Source organism: Peromyscus leucopus, chromosome 2 (assembly GCF_004664715.2).
Source record: "Peromyscus leucopus breed LL Stock chromosome 2, UCI_PerLeu_2.1, whole genome shotgun sequence".
Lineage (NCBI taxonomy): Eukaryota > Metazoa > Chordata > Mammalia > Rodentia > Cricetidae > Peromyscus > Peromyscus leucopus.
Window position 1 is genome coordinate 107464434 of NC_051064.1, and position 19240 is coordinate 107483673.

Sequence of the window (19240 nt, forward strand, 5' to 3'; positions counted from 1 at the left end):
CTTGGTCAAAGCACAAAAGAAACTATGACCTCATATTCATGAAATGCTTGATAGCAGAGTGTATGTGGCCATCTTTCAGTCTTGTGACAGGTGTGATCCCATGTAGTTCCACAGGAACTTCATTGATTTGGCAACATTAGCTTCATCATCCGGGTAAAGAAACAGGCAGGGGAAACTCAGTGACTTCCTCAGTGTCACAGAGCTGGAAAGCTCCTGAAACTCTGGACTTAGCCAGAAATGATGGTCTAGATGAACGAGAGAGATTCCATTTTAATAGAGAACTCAGAACTTTTTCCAATTGCATTGTCCTTTTGAAGTGAGCCTCAAGGAGTTGGGTGAACGTCAAGGCAGACCCAACAACAGAGAACTGATGGAGCAGAAGCAAAAGGGAGGGGTGGGGAGAGGACCCCTAGTGAATGGCCTTCCTGCCCGACTTGAGCTTCCTCTCATTCATTAGATTATTAATTTCCAGTCTCTTTGTTATTTCATATGACAAGCCTTCCACCCATAAAATGATACTCATTTATTCACTTATGTATTTGTTGTACATGTGGTTGGGGGGTTCTTTCCACTGTGCATGTCCTTTTGACAAAAGCATGGTTCTTTGGGACCATGCAGAATGGGGCTAGTCCCATGTGCATCTTTAATGACTTTTTATGCAAAGTAAACATTGCCCCTTTGTGGCCCAGCATGTCTGGCATTTATATCTACTTTGGTTCTGGTCATGTCCATAATTGCTGTCCTCCACAAAACTGAGTCTTCTGCTGGGTCCCACTTCTTTGTGGAATAGTGGAAGGCTTTGATGATTTCTTCCTGGCCACTAGAGTTGCATGGTGTTTGATTACACACGGTCTATACTAGAGTCTAGCAATTATGTATTGCAATAAAATGATGGGTATTATGAGTATGTCATTATGTGACCCATAATTGTGATTCTACTGTCCCTGATGGGCTGTGTCTTTGGAAAGGAGCTGGTATGCAGATCATGCCACAAAGATAGTGAAGACATTCTCATTTTTTAATGTGTGGCTTCAGAAAGTCCATTCTACAGAGGCAATTATCTCTCTTCTTTCCTTGTCACCTTAGATCCTCTAATTCAAGTGCTTACATACAGAGATAGTGGCCTTTGAAAAAAAATAATTAGGTTATTTTAAAAAATCTAACCAGGTATCTTTGGATAAAGGTGGACATTGCCTCTCAATTAGGCTTTAATGTAATTTTATATGGCTTTCATATTAGGCCTTAGAGTTAAGCCATCTTTAATTGTCGTGATTAACAGGGTTAGGTCATTAGTCTTTTTGAGCTGCAACTGGCATTCAAGGTTAGCACTTGTAGATTAAACAGTTCCAGTTCTGTGGAATGAGCTAGGAATTGGTTGCACTATTTCAAGAAGCGTTTCTAGGAGGCATTTGCTTAATATTATTGAAAGTGGATAACTAGTGAGATGTTTATTCTCAGTGGAGTCTCAGCTACAACTATCAGATAGGGGCTGGGAAAAAAAAAAACTATTGACAAAGGCAGTACATTTATTCAATTTAAATGCGATCCAAGGTGACAATGCATGTGCAGCATTAAGGTCAGAGTATTGAGTGTATCTAGTAAGTGCATAGTAAATGCTAACTGTAATAGAGGTGTCCATGTTGTCCTACTCATCATCACTTTCCTAACAGCATCTATTCTTCATAGTATTCGGTATTGTGCAACACAAGCTTAGGAGAGAAGGAATGAACAAAATGTGTGTCTCCCACCACCACGTCTTTTTCTTTCTTTCCCCACATTAAATGCTTGTCTGCTCTTATAGCTAGGGGAAACGCTGACATAAAAATTGGCTTGCTGCAAAGTTTCTCAGTCCCATTTGTCACCTCACCCTTGGAGCCCAATTGCATGTCAACTCTGTGTCCCCCCTGATGCCTGCCAGTGAGGGACAGACTACAGGTCACTCCCCTATGATCTGCCTTAGCTGCCCAGGCTCTGATCAAGCTTGGCTGATGGATGGGTGGCCCATTGTTGAAAATGTCTCCACAAGGGGCTGGTCAGGAAATATGTCTTTGTGATATTTTCTGGGTGGCATCTAGTGCTTGACCATCAGGAACATGGGCAACAAAAAGCTGTGGTTTTGAAAATTAAGATTTTTTAGCTTGCTAAACGGTTTTGCAAAGAATGTTCTCACTCCCATTTGTGGTATAAACCCCATCCATGTCTTCAAGAACTCAGATGAACGAATTTGTGCACCAACACCAAGCTGATCTTGATATTGTGTGTTTGCTGGTCCAGTTCCTCACATTTCCATTCAGCCCCAGAAGGATCCTGACTCTGAGTATTCTTGCTTTGATTTGCAGCACTCCGCAAGAGTGAATGACATGCACAGCGCGGGGTGTCCTTTCTGAAGGGAGGAGCCTTTCTCTTGGAGAGGATCCTCGATGAGCCTGGCCAAGGCCCGGGGTCTGTGTGAAGAGGACTAAGGATTAAGTAGGATGTCAACTGAGACAGAACTTCAAGTAGCTGTGAAAACCAGCGCCAAGAAAGACTCCAGGAAGAAAGGTAGGGCTGACTTTGTGCCCTTTGTAAGGCTGCTTTGCTGTGTAGTGATAAAGTTAACTCTAGAATAATACAGAAACAGAGCATGCAACAGGTGTTATTTTTTTTTTTTTTTTTTGGTTTTTCGAGACAGGGTTTCTCTGTGTAGCTTTGCGCCTTTCCTGGAGCTCACTTGGTAGCCCAGGCTGGCCTCGAACTCACAGAGATCCGCCTGGCTCTGCCTCCCGAGTGCTGGGATTAAAGGCGTGCGCCGCCGCCACCGCCCGGTTAACAGGTGTTATTTTTATGGTGACTGTGAGCTCCTGTTTTGATGGCTGTTATTCTCTGGTAAATCCCAAGGTGTTTTTGTAGTACACAAGGCCTGGGTATGTCTTCTAGCCATTTCTCCATCAAGATCAATCCCTTTTGTCCCCAGTTGCCAATTCTGTTCCCACTCCAGACTTTCTGCCTGTTGTGTTCCTCTTTTGCATGTTGCCATGCTTCTCAAACTCTGACCACACCAGGCTCCAAAGGGCTAATTAGAGCGGGCCATGGAGTCCATCCCCAGTAAGTGCCTGGCATCTACAGACTACACTGCTAATGAGTTCCCAGGCTATGCTTGTCTGGAGGCCATACTGAGAACTACGGAGCCATCAACAGGAAGCCTGTTCTAGCTCATTGCTTTTCTTACATGGGTCAGTGCCCATTGTCCAGGCTGAGTTTCCTGCAACCTCCTGTGAGAGGCTTTCCTTGCTCCCTGTTGGAATTGGCAGTTTGTGTGTTTTGCTTCGGTTGTGCTTTGGTACTGTCTCACTTTATCTAACATGCCTTATGCTTTTGTGAGTCGTCTTGAGTAGCAACTCACAGAGCTAGATCCCATGTTCATGGTGGGAGTCCAGCTCTGACCTGCTCCCACCTTTTGAAGCGTTCTTAGGTGGAGCAGAGAGGAATTTAAAAATGATAGAGAGACCTAGCCAATGAGAAGAAAGACAGAAACACAGGATAGCTTTGGGAGGGCCTGGGGCAATACCCACCAGTCTCATCCTTTATTGAAAAGGGCTTTTTATAACATGCCAAGGGGAGAGGCAAAAGACCTCCCCCTTGCAAGATTAAAGCACACCGTACAGCCAAGTATAGAACTTTCCAAATACCTGGTAAACACGCCCATGGTCAAATCATCTCTTTATACAGCCCTGCTGGGTAAAGCAAGTCCAGATTCTCTGACTCTGAGTAAAGTCTCACTAGATAGCTTCTGTGGGCTCCCACAGTTCACCCCAGGACTCTCAGCACATGGAAAGTACTTGAGAGGAGGTGCACAGGTAACTGGTGATGAATATTGATATGTCCAGAGTCGTTTACAAAGATAATTCTATCACCATGCATGTTTTGGGGGAGAATTGGTATGGTTTTATGAATATGGCTTTTGTTAAGTGTGTGCTCATGGTGTGTGTGTGTGTGTGAGTGTGTGTGTGTGTGTGTGTTATGTGCATGTGGTCTATGTGTGAGTGTGAGCGGGTGTGCTATATGTATGTATTCCTGTGTGCATGTGTGTATATATGTGTTTGTGTTTGCGTGGTATGTATTAGATGCGTGCATTTGTATATTGTACATGTGTGTATATATGTGTTATCTTTGTGGTTTCAGTTCCTCTCCCCCATCTCAGCTGCATGCAAGGGGATTAAAAGAGTTCTTTCAGGACTTGAAATCTGTGTGGATTTGCAAATCAGGATGCTCTTGGCTTCTCTGTGCAGGCAGTGATTTGTTGGAGACATCACTGTGCCTGCCTAATCATGTTTTGTGATGGCATTTGTCTGGTACCCATGAAGCATAGGGCATAAATGGAATCCACACGCAGCTCCTGGACTGTCAGAACTCGAGGACGAACTATAAATTTTACGCTTGATGTTTATTTGAAACACAAATATTTTGGAGACAGTCTATTTTATTGCCTGAAACTTCATGCAAACCTTGTTTTTTATGCCTCCCAGTCTAAGAATAATAGACAAAAAAAAAATGGGCAAGGGTCTTGAGAGAGTGCTGTGTGGGGAGAAGGTTGGGAAGTGTGTCCTAGAATTCAAATGCTTTTGCAGTAGAAACTGACAAATTACATTTCTGCTTCAAAAGTAACCATTCCCCTAAACTTGTGCTCTTGAATGTTTATTTAATGCCTTAAAATTTTATCTTAAGATAATTTTTTTCTCTCAATTTTAATGTACAAAATTCAGGAGCATTCTGAAGAGAGGATTTTTAAGTTTTTCAGGACACTAAGGATTTTGACCGGGATGGGAATGTGGTGGTGACCCTGTTACAGGCTCCTCATCTTCATCTCCTAAGAATCTACATCATCAATATCAAATATATTGGATATATTGGGGGAGCAACGCCTGTTGCAGAGGCCTCAGAGTCTGGGCAGGCAGGCAAGCCCAAGTTCTGACCTGAGACAGTTCAGTTCACCCCCCCCCCCCAGCCCTGTTTTCCTCTCCTATAAAATTAAACATGACAGTATAAACTTAGTGGCTGACTATGTAGGGTCATCTAAAGAAAGCAATTACATCTATAGGCTAGAGTATATTAAATGTTCCACAGAAGTTGACAGTTCACGCTATCATTTTCTCCCTTTGCCTTTCCTCCTCATCCCATTTTCCTTCTTCTCCATCATCTTTCCACCACTGGACTTGACTTTTTTATTTTTTTTATTTCCTCACCCTGTATCTTGGATTAGTCAGCTTGAGCTGCCCTTACAAATACCATAAATTGAATGGCTTAAAGCACAAATATATTTCTTACTGATGTATGTGTTAGAATATACATCTAAGAATAAGATCCCAATGATCCCTGTTGGCATGAAGGCTCTCTCTGCCTGGTTATGGATGGCCGCCTTCTCACTGTGTCACAGGGAACACAGAGCAATTCTCTGCCCTTCCCTGCCTCTCTTCTCCTTCCTCTCCTGCTCTCCCTCCCCCCCCTCACCCTGCCTTTTCTCCTTTCCCTCCTCCTTCTATTGTTATTCCTATCATGAAGGTCCCACCATCATTTCAGCTAGCACCTTTGTCTATCCATCTACCTATTCACCCAAAATCCCATCATACTGGGGTTTAAAGCTTCCTTATATGGATTTTGATGGTGCATGAGTATTCAGTTAATAACAGATAATGCTTAATTTTCTTCCTCCCTTCTTTTCCTTATCATCACCATAGGTTTTTCTTACCGAATTTTATATAGCAAGGGAGCTTTTAACACATGTTACTGATTTGTCCTAGAGAATGATTTTACAGTTACTTTTACTTGTGCAGTAGTGATAAGCACTCATTATTCTAGGTACATCTGTGACAAAAGTACCATAAAGGCATATGAATATATTGAAAATAGAAGATGAGTGTGTAGTAACAATATTCATTCATTACGTCTAAGGATTTGATAATAAAATAAGTATTTTGTTAAATAGATGCTGCTACCTTGGTCATAATAAATAACTTCCATGGGATAATTTATATATTAATCTTGAGTCTTGAACACACTAATATTATATTCTTTAACTGCTTTCTGGAGTTTGATGGAGCCAACATATAATCTGAAAATAAAGTCCTCAAGTACTTATTTTTCCTGTCATATTGCTTTGGCTGAGTCTGTCAATATACTATTTAACAATAATAACTAACTACCCTTTCTTTGGGATTAATGAAAAATATTTAAAATTATATTTAAGTATAACATTTTTACTAAAGGTTCGTTATTAGTATTTTTTTATGTATTTTTTAAGGAACTTGGATCTTAATTTGTTTCTGTACTTGCTTCAGTGGTTGTGTGTATTTTCCTTTTATTGCTGTAGAAATCACCAGTAGACTTTCTAACCTTCAATTCCCGGATCCACTTAACTTCGTCACAATGTAGTATTTTCTCTAACCTGTGGGGTATAGTTTCTTAAGTAAACTTTTTTCTTAATGCAACTTTTTTTGTACTGATTCATAGCTTGTATTACTCAGTTATATCCTCATGTATAGATGCTGACAGAAAGAAAACATGAATAATATTTAGTCCACTTTCTATAAAAATAATTTCTAGTTATTTAACTTTTTAAAAGTTATATGCAATTGTTATAGAAACTAGAAGAGAGAAAGAAATCATGCATCCCACTAACCCCAAATTCAGTATTATTAACATTCTAAAAGATTTCATTTTGTATTGATGTACTTGGGTAATACATGGCTGATATTATACAATCTGTGCAATTTTACATCTTAATTTGTTATTTACCATTAATTTCCAAAATTATTACATGATTTTACAAAATAAAAGAGGTTTTTTTATTTTTATTTTTGTTTTGGGTTTTTTCCCCCCAAGGCGAGATTTAGATGGATCCTAGGAAAGATATTTTATTTCTTGGAAATGAATACCTTGCATCATGAAAGCTAAGAGGCCCTGTCCAGTTTATTAGGAGCCTGTTGCCCTGTTCCTTTAACTTAGACTGTGAAAGCAAGCCAGGTAGTTTCAGACTCAAGCATAGGGCATATTTCTTCAAGGAATGAGTTTCTAGACAGGCTGTGTATGAGACATAGCAAGAGTCTTCAGCATGCAAATGAGGTATAAAAACAGTGAGAAATAAAGTTGTTTTCTTTATTTCATTGTTATTAGATTATGTCATAGCACACACAAATTGTCAAACAGTGCCCATCCCAGGAGTGGAATTGGATGGAAGACTAGAGAAGGAAATCTGTATTTTCAGGTATACCAGGCTCTTTATTTTAGGCCACCAAGCTTCCAAATCATGACTCAGAGACTTCTTATTAGTTGTGAATGTTCTGCCTAGCTTAGGCTCATTTCTGGCTAGCACTTTTAACTTATATTAACCTGTTTCTCTTTATCTACATTTTGCCTCAGAACTTTTTACTTTTCTTTCGGTATATATTACATTCACTGCTTCTCGTGGCTGGCTGGCTGGCCCCAGGTCTCCCTCATTCTCTCCTCCTTCTCTCATTCATCACTCAAGCCTAGGTTCTTCCTCCTATTTATTCTCTCTGCCTACCAGCCACACTATCCCTCTCCTACCTAGCTATTGGCCATTCAGCTTTTTATTAGACCAGTCAGGAGCCTTAGGCAGGCATGGCGAAACAGATGCAACACATCTTTACCTAATTAAACACATGTCCTTACATGTTAAACAAATGCAGCATAAACAAACGTAACACACCTTTACCCAGTTAAAGTAATATTCCACAGCAGAAATAAATGTAACACATCTTTACATAGTTAAATATTCCACAATATTCAGGCTCCTTGCCTGCCATCAAAAGGAGAGTCAATTGATTCAATTCCTGCTACTTGCAGCCACAGTATTGGGGTGCCCAGTGGAAGGCTGTTGTGGAAGGCTGTTGTGGAAGGAGGGGTCCTGTGACCAGCAGACAAGTGGTTCTGGGGTCAGACCTGGGTTCCACCACCACCTGGTACCTGAGTGTGTAGAAAGAAGCACCACCTTGGGTTCTGGAAAGTACTTTTGTTTTATTCCAAGTCCTCTCCTTAACTGCTGTGTAACTAGAGAGGATGATGGAGCTTCTTCAAACCTGATTTTACTTATCTTTAAAAGGCTCGTGTACACTGTCAGAAAGCAGGGATAGATATTTGGAAGTTGCTGTGGTTGTGGCCTAGCAATTGTAACTTTTCCCTCTTTGTCTTTCTGGGGTCATGATCCATTGTTGTCTCCTTTTTAAAGAAACATTTGCAAATTTATCATTCTGTCCTTGTATTTGTGTTAGAGGTATGCACCAGGGCTAGCAGTTAACAACATCAATGATGAAGACCCAACTTATTTCCAGTAGGATTTTTGGCTCAAAGCCCCAAGAGGATCCAGGTGGCAGAGGTCTCTACATTAGGCTCATCAAAATGGATTAGAATCCTGGCCAGTTTATGTTGAGGGATGATTTTGGAAGACTATAGTCAGGGTCCTTACTAGTCCTTACTTAGGAAATAGCCTGCTAGTATTGGCTGAGCACTTAGTGATTTCTATAATGACATCATATTCCTTAGGCTGTTACAACTATAGAACACAGAAGGGAATGTGTTCAAATGACTCTTCAAAGATTCTCATCTATTGTTACTTCTGTGTACTGCTCCTGGCCTAGGTGGTGAGGTCCATAGCCTGTGGCCCACTGAGACACACCCTCAGACCACTACCCTCTGATATAGAAGCCTTCAGTTTCCCCAGCTACCAAATGGATATAGAAATTGTAGCTCCTTGCCCAAGTCTGAAACATCTAAAGACATTATGTTATCCTGTTCTTCACAGATGTTTATCCAGCTGCAGCCATGAGAGCAACCTCTCCTTGATGCCCTGGAAAGAGAGAAATACCCCAGGAAGAGAGGCTGACTTTCATCAGTCCATGTGATAGCAAGGGGTTCTAGCTGAGGAAGGCATTCTGACTTCTATAGAGCTTGTCTCTCCCTGAAGAGATAGATTTTCTACTTTCCTACTGTTAATTCATTATTGTTCATAAAATTTTAAAAAATTAGTTTTATTCCAAGTTGAATCCTAGCACTAGACCATAGGTAGAGCACAAAAAGATTGCTGCATGTTTGAGCTGGTCCACATGGAATCTTCCATGCCAACCAGAGCTGTAGAGCAAGACCATGTCTATAATAAAAATAAAGATAAGTGGAACAATGTCTTAAATGCTTATGTATATCTACATATGATTAAATTCTCTAGAAGTTGAGACTCCTAAAAAGGTATGAGGTGTTAATAGCTGGAGCAGGCAAAGCCTGGCTCTCACAGATGGGATCTTGAGAGAAGGCGCTGCCTGCAGTCATTCATTCAGTGGGTCAGATAAGTTATGATAGTTATTGTTAATTGTCAACTTGATAGACTCCAGAGTCATCTGCAAACTGAGCCTCATTAGTTGAGGTGAGAATCCACCCACTATGGGTGGCTCCATTTCCTAGGTAGGGGGATCTCGGACTATAGTAGAGAATGTAAGCTTAGCACTAGTGTGCATGTATTCATTGTTGTCTTCTGACTGTAGGTGCAGTATTATCAGCTGCTTTAATCTCCTGTTGCTTTGACTTCCCACTCTGATGGAGTAGACCTTGATCTGTGAGCTAAGACAAACCCTTACTCCCTTAAGTCGCTTTTATCAGGGTGTTATAGCAATAAAAAGAAACTGACACATGAGCCAAGAATAGAACCTAGGAATGTCTCCTTGGCTGGAACACCTTCAGCTCAACAGATTCCAAACAACTTGTAGTTTTAGCATTAGTCCCTAATGCTGCCTCTCTGTCTCTCTGTGTTCTTCCTCCTCTTACTTGGAGTGAAGATCTCTAGGAGGAGTTGGTGCTCTTCTTGCATGATAGCCATTCAGACTAAGTTCTCCCTAATGAGCCCAACTCTTAAGTCACCCCTTTGAGTATATAATAGTATCATGTAAATCAGGAGACTCTTTTCAGGCCATGTGGATTGTTGCAGTCATGACAATGTACACATTCTTTGGGGTTTTCCTGTGGCTCAGTGCTAGGAGACGAGGGGTGTGAAACATTGCCATAGGGGACAGGGGCATGAACACTGGATTCAGGTAAATCTATGGTGCTGTTCTGTCTTGGCAGGGTTTTGTTTTGTTTTTATCATAGTGAACTAATTGTTCTCTACTGGCTTTGAGATTTACAAGCTTTAAATGCCTCAAATCCAGGACTTTGTTATGACATAAATCTCCCTAAGGTTGGTCAGTAAAGCTCATGTACAGGGCTTAAAGAAAGTAGTAAGGGTTCAGGCCAAGCAGTCTTTACCCTGGTGAGCACATCATACGCCACAAAGTGGGGAGAGACCTCTGTGTTATCTGTGCTCATTGGTGCTGACTTTGTTACAGGATGCTGCACTTAGTGTAGTCATTCCCTGAAGACAAACTCATCTGCAGAGGCTGACTGGGGGCTCTAGTTTAAGGCCTCGTTCTAACTGGTTCTCTTATAAGAAGTCAGGATTTCCTCAGATGTCCGTTTGTCCCTCCAGCAGCATGGCCCATAGAGCAGCACATCACACCCTTTAACGTGTCCCTGCTCCTTTCCTTTACTTCTCCATAGCCAAGCCACAGTGACCCCAGGCCCTAGGATGTGCCTCCATGACTTTAATGGAGATTGTACCCCTGCTTAGACCATCTCTGTCATCCTGGTCGCTTGTTACTCACGGTCACACTCTAGCATGCAGAAACCATTGCACTGGGCCATTATCCTTAACCTTTGAAGCCTCTTAGCATCCTTAGTTAATTAATCACTATTATCAGACTATGTGACAAGTTGCATGTCTTCCTAAGCCATTAATTCTTTATCTCCTAACTATCCCATTCCTAAAGGTACTTGGAGCTAGCTTTTATCTCTCATCTGGAATGTTCTGTAGCCTCCTAAGTAGCCCTGAGATTTCCTGTATTAGACATCTCTAATCTTGTGTTGATTTGATTGGGAGATTTGATCAGGTCACAGTCTGCTTAAAATCTGTAGTGAGAGAGGCTCCTCATTCCTCAGCTCTTAACCTCTAAAAAGCCCCATGTCCTCACCCTTCTTTATCTTTCCAGGTTCATCTCCTTCCACTCTTCATAATTGTAGTCCATTCCCTGGCTCGAGAGTGAATTTCAACTCACTCCACTGTGCTGTTTTTGCTTTGGGAGATTTGCACGCGTCTTTTCCTCTCTGAGGAGCAAATTCTTCTTTATTCCTTTCAAAGCTAACTCCATGCATCTGGTTTCAGGTTAGATGTTATTCTCCCCTGGAAATATTCAGTGACCCATTACTCTTCTCCTATACCATCCTGGGACTCTCAAAGTACCCCTTAGTAATAATCATAATACGTTATTTTAAGCTATAGTTTTCCTTCTCTTTTCACTCCCTAGGCTCGGAGTTCTGTAGGAAGAGGGACTGTTCAGCTACTGAGCACTGAAGTGTCAGGTAATAGGGATGCAACAGCATTTATGGCGTCTATAAGGGAGGAATGAATTCAGAACCTGTGCCCCCCAGGTTTGGCTAGGTCTCACAGTACCCAGACCCACTCAGGTCCTCATGTTGGCCACAATTCTTCAGTCATCTTTCGACTACTTCTCAGTCTCTACTATTAGCTGTGGGTTCCTCACACAGCACATGGAACAGGTTCATGTAAGGTTCAGTAAATGCTTAGTAAATTTTGATAAAGTATGCAGGGGAAGGATTTACATGAGGAGAAAGAAAAATAAAACAAGAGTAATGCAAACATCTCTCATGAGAACTTGGCCCCCTGACGTTCTTATGTGGCATTCAAAATTCTTGCCATTCCAAGAGCGGCTTCTCCTGTCTGGATGTGTGTCCAATCATGTCTGGTGCCGTAATTTAGCATGATGTGGGCCATATTGGTTGTAAGAGCTATACGATTTGCCGTATTAGTTCATCCCACTGCTTCATTAAGCTCAGTGTGCTGCCTCTGGCAGTGGCTGGGCCTGAATTTTGATGTTTGGAAGAACAAAGCCCTTCACATTCGCCCTTTAAGTCCTGGGGAGCGCTGAGTCAGGTTAAGTGTATGCGTCTTCTCAGAGCTGGAGAGTCTGTGCTTTGCACAGAATCAACAAATGGCCCAGAGCATGGGGTTTCATTATTTCTGTGAGTTTGTTGAGCAGATGTGTCCAGGTGTGCTGAGATTTCAGAAATCTCTTCTTCTACAACACATCTTGTCGCTTGGTCAAAGGACACCTACTGCAATCCTAAGTTTGTCTATATAGCCTGTCAGGAGAGCACCAAGTAGGTCAAAGGTGCTGGTGGTGGTGGTGGTGGTGGTGGTGGTGGTGGTGGTGGTGGTGGTGGGGATGTCAGTGAAAGGGAACTAATGCCTGTTGGTAATGTGGCTATGTTTTCTCTATTTATACTTGAAAAGAGCCTATACCCTCATATTCCCATCTTAAGAGAGGCAGCTAAGCTTCAGAGAGACCAACTTCTTACCTGAGCCCATGCAACTTATAAACAGATAGAGCTACATGCACCTCAGTCTAATAGACCCCTGGGGTCTGTCCACATGCTAACATGGGACTGAACTGTTCTCTGGAGGATGATTTGTCCTCTTACTGAAAGCAAGCACAAGGAAGGCACTTTCCTACAGTTTTCTGTGTTATCTTATACTAAGGCAGCCTCAGCCTTGGCATAAGCAAAGAATAATGGCTGTGCCATATGGTGTAGTTAGACACCGAAACACCTTATCTTTAGCCAAAGGATGGCTGACCCATGCAAGGCTTCACATAATTGACAAGGTCAACATTGTCATAGTGTGAAGAAGATCACTTCCTCTTTATTTTACAGATGTGAAAAGGCAAAGAATAGGTAAACTTGAAAGACTTTTACTGCAGAAGTTGAAATGTACTTTATGTTAAGAGAAAGCATTGTTTCTAGAATTTAACTTCAGACAAGCACTCCAAAAACTGGAGACCAGGGAATTATGCAAGTTTTCCAAATTTGTGAATGCTATCAGCCAAGTTAATCTCCCAGTGGGTATCCATCTCTGTTCCAAAAGAGATAATGAAGATATTAGTGATGAGTATAACTAATACATGTCAGTGGTTATAGACATCAGGCTAGGCACTAAAACCATAGATGTACATTTTGCTCAGCATACCCCTTACAAGTAGCTGGGTTTATTTGTTATTGTTGTTGCTGTTGTTTTAACAGTCTCAGAGGTAGCAATGGAGGTTAGAGAGGTAAGACATCGTTAACTCAAGAGGTCAAAGCCCAGTCCTGGACCCACCCTGCAATTCTGCTGCCCTCATCAACACAGCACTGCTGCATGGGCTCTGAGAGCATCTCTCACATTCTGACGCACCCAGCTGCCTGGCTCTCCTTGAACATGCATAAGCTTGCATCCTCTTTCCTCTCAATCTGGATGGAGTTCTCTTGTCCCCTTTCTGTCTGCCTTTGCCTACCTGATCTTTTGAGACAGACCTCGTTTTACATTGCCATGAAGCTCTCCAGTGTGTTTCTTCACTGATGGCAGTAAGCCTTCCTTGCTCTGTGACTCTCTAGACTCCTTCTTTGGTTAAGATCACACCTACACACCTTCCTGTCCTGCTAGATTATGTGTTAAGACAGGATTTGATGGCCTGTACTTTGTCTTCTGAGTGATTATATCTCCTTAATGCTAAGAGGATGAGACTCAAAGTTATCACAGGAAGAAATGGGAGACAGCATTAACAATGTGGCTAATTTTTATCTTCACAAGGAGAGCTGGAGAGATGGCTCTGTGGTTAAGCATACTTTCTGTTCTTTCAGAAAAGCCAGGTTCCATTCCTATCACACAAATGGTGGCTCACAAACCTAACTCCAGCTGTTGCAGGGGATCCACTGCCACCTTCTGGCCTCCACAGGCACCAGGTATGCATGTGGCACACATACATACTTTTAGGAAAGCATCCATACATATAACATAAAAATGTAAAAGGAAATCTCACCTTTAAAAAGCTTCAAAAGAGAGTTGTAGGTTTCATAGCATTATTTTCCAGATGAGGAAGCCTATGCTTCTAAACTGAGGATGTGTTCGAGGTAACCCAACATGTACCTGGAAAGCAGTCATCTTAAAGTTGGGTCTAGAGGATTCAATGCACGGTATTTATACGCTATACCATTTAGAAGTCACTTAGCTCCCAGCAGCGAGTACTGAATAAAGCCTCAGCAAAAGCTCAGGCCTACTCCCTGCTGCAAAGCAGTAACTTTAGATTCTGTTTACCTTTATAAAGAACCTATTTGTCATCATGGATTTCTTCCTTCCAATTTTGGAGTACCATTATTTGAGTCTTTTACCCCCTTCAGTTGGTCATACTGCTCTAGGAAGAACTTGCATACTAATTGTTAAATCAGAGGCGAGAAAAGCCACGCAGGAACTCACATTGGACGGAGCCCAGCAGATGATGAATAGCAGACCTGAATCTTATCATGTATTTCAGGATGATGTACGGTACTGTTGGAAACTGCCTTTGACAAATGTGCATGGGAAGGGGAATTATCTCCCAACAGTGAAAAATGTTCTTATTATGTGATCCTAAAAAGGATCAGGACCCCTATCATTGGGAAGATGATCATCCCTATATCCCTTATTAACAGCAGTACAGACTGTGTGTTAAAGACATTGGGCATTGTACTGAGGTGGTGATGGATAACGTGAGTGTTGAAATGGGGTTGGATTTTTAAAAAAAACAGCTTGATGCGTGATGGCAGGTCCAAAGCATGCAACTCACTAAGGTCTCTTTTAGCCCTTGCTTCACGAGGATCTGTGAGATTTGTTCTACTGTTTCAGTTGGTATCTGATGGCTTTTATTAAGGTCAGTGCTGTGCTTTACTAGTAGAAAGAACATGAAATAGGCTGGTAAGAAATAAAGCTATTTGCAGGAAGAAGACAAATGTGCAAATCATTTTGAATGTTTATTTCAATTTTATTTTCACAATTTGTACCCCTTTGTTGAACCTCTAAAAGTCATAGAGATTCGGCAACCCTGGCCCACGGCAAGAAGCTAGAAGTTGTGATTTGAGCCTGAGCAGTTGGCATTCTTCCCATGTTTTGTTGACCATAGTGTCTTCTAGTGAAGAACCTCCTAGCATTCAGAATCATGGGTTATGGAGCAGATGAGTATGTGTAGAGAGTGGAAGGGACCCTAATTCAGCTATTTACCCAGAGCAGGGCTGTCCAACTTTTTGAAATCATGACATAATATTGCCACCCACAAATTGCCATCTACTGCATTCATAGTTGTCCTGGAACACATGGGCCCTACAGGCATCAGGTTGGGTACATCTGGAAGAGGTATTCCAGAAAGATCAGTTGATTCAAGAATTGCAGACATTGACTCTGTTAAAGGCAAGGGCTACATGAGGTCTTTAACTCCTCTATCCTCCCTCTATCCTTTTGTTTCCTTCCATTCTTTTCACTTGTTTCCCATGCCCACCTTTGTTGTTGTTTTTTAAGCCTGGTAGAATGATGGCCACAGAAGATTGTGAACCGATCTTGGACTCATGGATCTTAAAGATGTGCTATGTAAGGTGCAAAACTGTGAGGCCGTTGTAGTTACTTACAGTTGGCTGAAATCACATAGCAGAAGGAACCAATAATCCAAGGGCTTCCCAGGGGTTAGGAGATTTATGTAAAGGTCCTTGGGGTTTAGAGTGCTGTTAGGCAATGCTTTGTGAAATGCTTGCTGTTCCACAGACATTGTCCACCCTTTACTTTTTACAGCCTTTATGTGGCCACCTGTAAACAGGAAAGCACACCTTTTCCCCAGGGACAGAAAGACCAGCAGATCAGACATCTCCTCAAAAAGTAACTGTTCTCTTTCCTTCAGCATAACATGCCTTGAAGTTAGTATATTTTATACATCTAGTATTATGCACGGGGCCTGGTACACAGTATACATTCATTACACATCTGTTGAACAATAGACTAGCCTTCACTATATAGGCAATTCTTTGGCCTTTGGCTTATATTTTCCCAGAATCAGTCATTTATATTCCATTAGTTTTTCTTTGTTGTGGTTTCCCCTCCTGTTCCCAAAGCCATAGATTACAAATAGATTTTGTATAATTTACCAATGCAGATCAATTTTAATGGCTGCCTCAAGTGTTCAGGGGAGAGTCTGTAGCCCCCACCTTTCTTTCCTTGAGCACAGTTAACACTCAAGTGTATTTCCTTCGGATGCTTTTTCCTGAACGTGCATATGTGCGCAGATTCATGCAAACGTGCAATCAAATCCCGCTGTGTGTTATTCTTCGCTAAACTTCCTCAGGTAAGCTATTCCCCTACAATTAAAAAATATGATTATTATTTTTAAACGTAGTAAGTGATGTAATTTTCATATATATATATATATATATATATATATATATATATATATATATATATAAAACAGAAAGACCATCCTTACCTTTGTACCAATGTTGCCATTTTTCACTGGTCCATATTGAGATTTGCTGAACATTCCTCTAGGTGTGTGGTATGTGGAACTGTTTTTATTAGATGATAGTTCACGTCTCTTTGTATCCTTGAGTTGATTCAGTGGGCACTGTGTGTTGTGGCTGGGAGGCTTTAACTGGTTTTCCTTCAAGGAGAAGAAAGCATCTGTGGGCTAGGTGCTCCTTAGCTGGACCCACTACTCTAGGGGGGTGCTGGCATTAAGATTCACCAGTGGATGCCTGGGAGATGGAGTGCTTTATGCAGTTCAAATCTTCTAACCCCAGCTTATCAACTTTAATGTGCTGTCTTCGTGCCTTGATTTTTTGGTTCATCTATTTTAATGTGATGAAATGTAAAAATTGAGCTTACTTTTGTTTCCTTACAATGTCTTTAGGGGGTTTTAGCTGATAACCTATCCTTCCCCTCTCAGGGATTCGAATTTTAAACACCCAAAAATACATTTTCTTGATATCTGTCATCAAGTGATTAGTGCAACTATTTAGTTCTGGTCTTCTTTCCTATTCTTAGTAGATTTATTTTCTCTTCTTAGAATTCTACTCTCACCCTCTCTGTCTGGGAGACTGGAGATGTCATTTAAACATTGCTTATTAGGATTCCATTATTTGCCTCATATACAGTCAGCTAAATCAAAAAGTCAGACAGTGTTTTTAAATTGCAAATTTAAATGACAATTTATAGACCAGGTCTACTGGAAATTTTCTGTCCTTGGTATCCATCAGTGCCTATGGGTGTATAGTTTTATATTCTCCCTCCCTCTCTCCCTCCTTCACCCCTCTCTCTGTGCATGCATATTACACCAGAAAGATCAGAATTGCTTTAAATGAAACAAAACCTAGATCTCAGTTGGAAGGAACTGTGGACAAACACCCAATCCCAGGCCTCACTTAATTGTTAGTCCCCTCTTCCTACTCCTCTCTTCCCCTTGCTTATGCCCTAGAGAAGAAACTTGCATTAGTTACTTTATTTGAAAGTGTTTTAAAGCCATGGATTAGATTCATACGAAAAAAATATCCAGGAAGTGCCAGGAAAGTACCAGCTTTCAGTATCTTGGTTAGTCTTCACAAAAATACAATGTGGCACTCATATCATATTTGATACTTATTAAATGTTTATTATGCACCAGACTCTATTCTATGGGTTTCTCCCCTTAACTCAGGTAACATAATCATTTTGGTTGTTTTTATAAAAGGGGTTGAAATTCATGGGAGGTGACAGTCAATTATTGAGAGCTGAAGGTCAAGGACGGTAGAGCTTTTGCTTTTGCCTTAGAACACCGTTGACCACAGCAGCTTGTTTTCATTTGCAGGGAGAGGATTTGGAGTCTGTGTGGTTTCTCTGTTTCATAAAAATGACAAGCTGAAAAGTCTTCTCACTATGCCTTGCTGAGTTTTAATTTTTAGCAGATTGGGTTAGAAGAGGCAGCTTTAAACCTTGAAATCATCTTCATTTATCGGTCCATTTTCTCTGGGATCAGAGTAGATTGGCAAAGCATTATTATGATCTTCCATTTCAGAGCTGAAGGATTATCCATTGCGATGGGTGAAATCATCTTTGAAATCCTTCTGAAGCTGGTTGCAGAGGTTGGTCCATTTCAGAAAATGCCTGTGGTACCAGGACCTTTAGAAATGAAAATTAATGGGATAAAGTTTGCATCTTGAAGACCTGCATTTAAAGGGCGATCCCTCTGCATCTTTGCATCTATTGTATCAGACTTCTCCACCTATAGCATAAACTAGAGTCTCCTCTCTGTTCACTTTTTACTCAGCAGCCTCCAATGTCAAAGGCCAAAGGGCCAGCTAAGGACTGGGGAGATTCCATTCAGACACAGGAAGTAAGGACATGGGGAGCCAAGCAACCTTGCTCAGGCTGATGGGAAAAAACGAAGAGGAAGTCATTAGATCACAATGCAGGTTTGCTTTGGGTAGAGGAGAGCGAAGGAAGGAAGGGAAGTGGGGAGGGAGATCAACTGGGCGATTCCCTAAGAGTCTTCAGTGTAGTGCCAGGGAAATTCCAGCAAGACTGTTGGTGAGTCTTCAAGCCAAAATCACTCACTAGAGTAGTGCTCACCTCCCAGGAAAGGGCCTGACCGTGCAACATTGCTCTGTCAGTGGCCAGGAGTGGTCTCGGGAAATGTGGTGTTGGAGCAGCTGTGGTAGTAGATATCTAGGGGCAGCTGTTATGGCATTTAGCGAGTTCTTTCTGTGCGGTAGGATAGCTGTAGGCTGCGTGCTTATGGGCCACATGGCAACAAAAAGATTCATGCGATATGCAACAAAAGGATTCATGATCTACCCAAATACTAGGGATTGCTATGAGACACCCCCAGCTTCTCACCTTTCTCCCACCACAGACAGATTAACTGTACCAATGGCTTTCCACAAGTCACCTGTCGCCTCAGAGGGAAAGGCGGGCATTAGGTGTCAAATATGGTGCTAGTGGAAATTGGGTTACCAAGTGCTCTGGCAAGTTAGTCCAGTAATTTCTGGTACGGTTTAGCCCTTTCATGGTCTGCAAGAGCTGGAGAATAAGAGAGGGGCAGAAATAAGTTACTGCTGACTGCCCAAGCAGGAAGCCCCAGTGTTATTCTTATACCTCTGTCCTTGTCAGAAACAAAACCAAAGCTCCTGTCCCACCAGCATCCTTTGCTCTGTCAGTGATGTATAAGACCTTGTTAAATATATTCTACTCAGTCACCGCCCACAATGAGCCACGTTGTCTTCAGAAGGCAGCCCAGTGATGGTGCTACTGTCTTCAGGCCCCCACGTCGGTCAGTCACATCTT

The 19240-nt window shown here is 41.7% G+C and overlaps 1 protein-coding gene across 10 annotated transcripts in view; it reads left to right on the forward strand.

Annotated features, from left to right (window-relative positions):
• Positions 1-19240, forward strand: part of Dab1 (DAB adaptor protein 1) — a 1142636-nt gene that overhangs the window by 879473 nt on the left and 243923 nt on the right. For all 10 annotated transcript variants that reach the window (XM_037203414.1, XM_037203415.1, XM_037203409.1 and 7 more), the window contains one exon: positions 2340-2541. In XM_037203414.1, the coding sequence (XP_037059309.1) occupies positions 2475-2541 (67 nt within the window). In that variant the 5' untranslated portion in view covers positions 2340-2474. The remainder of the gene's footprint in view (positions 1-2339; positions 2542-19240) is intronic.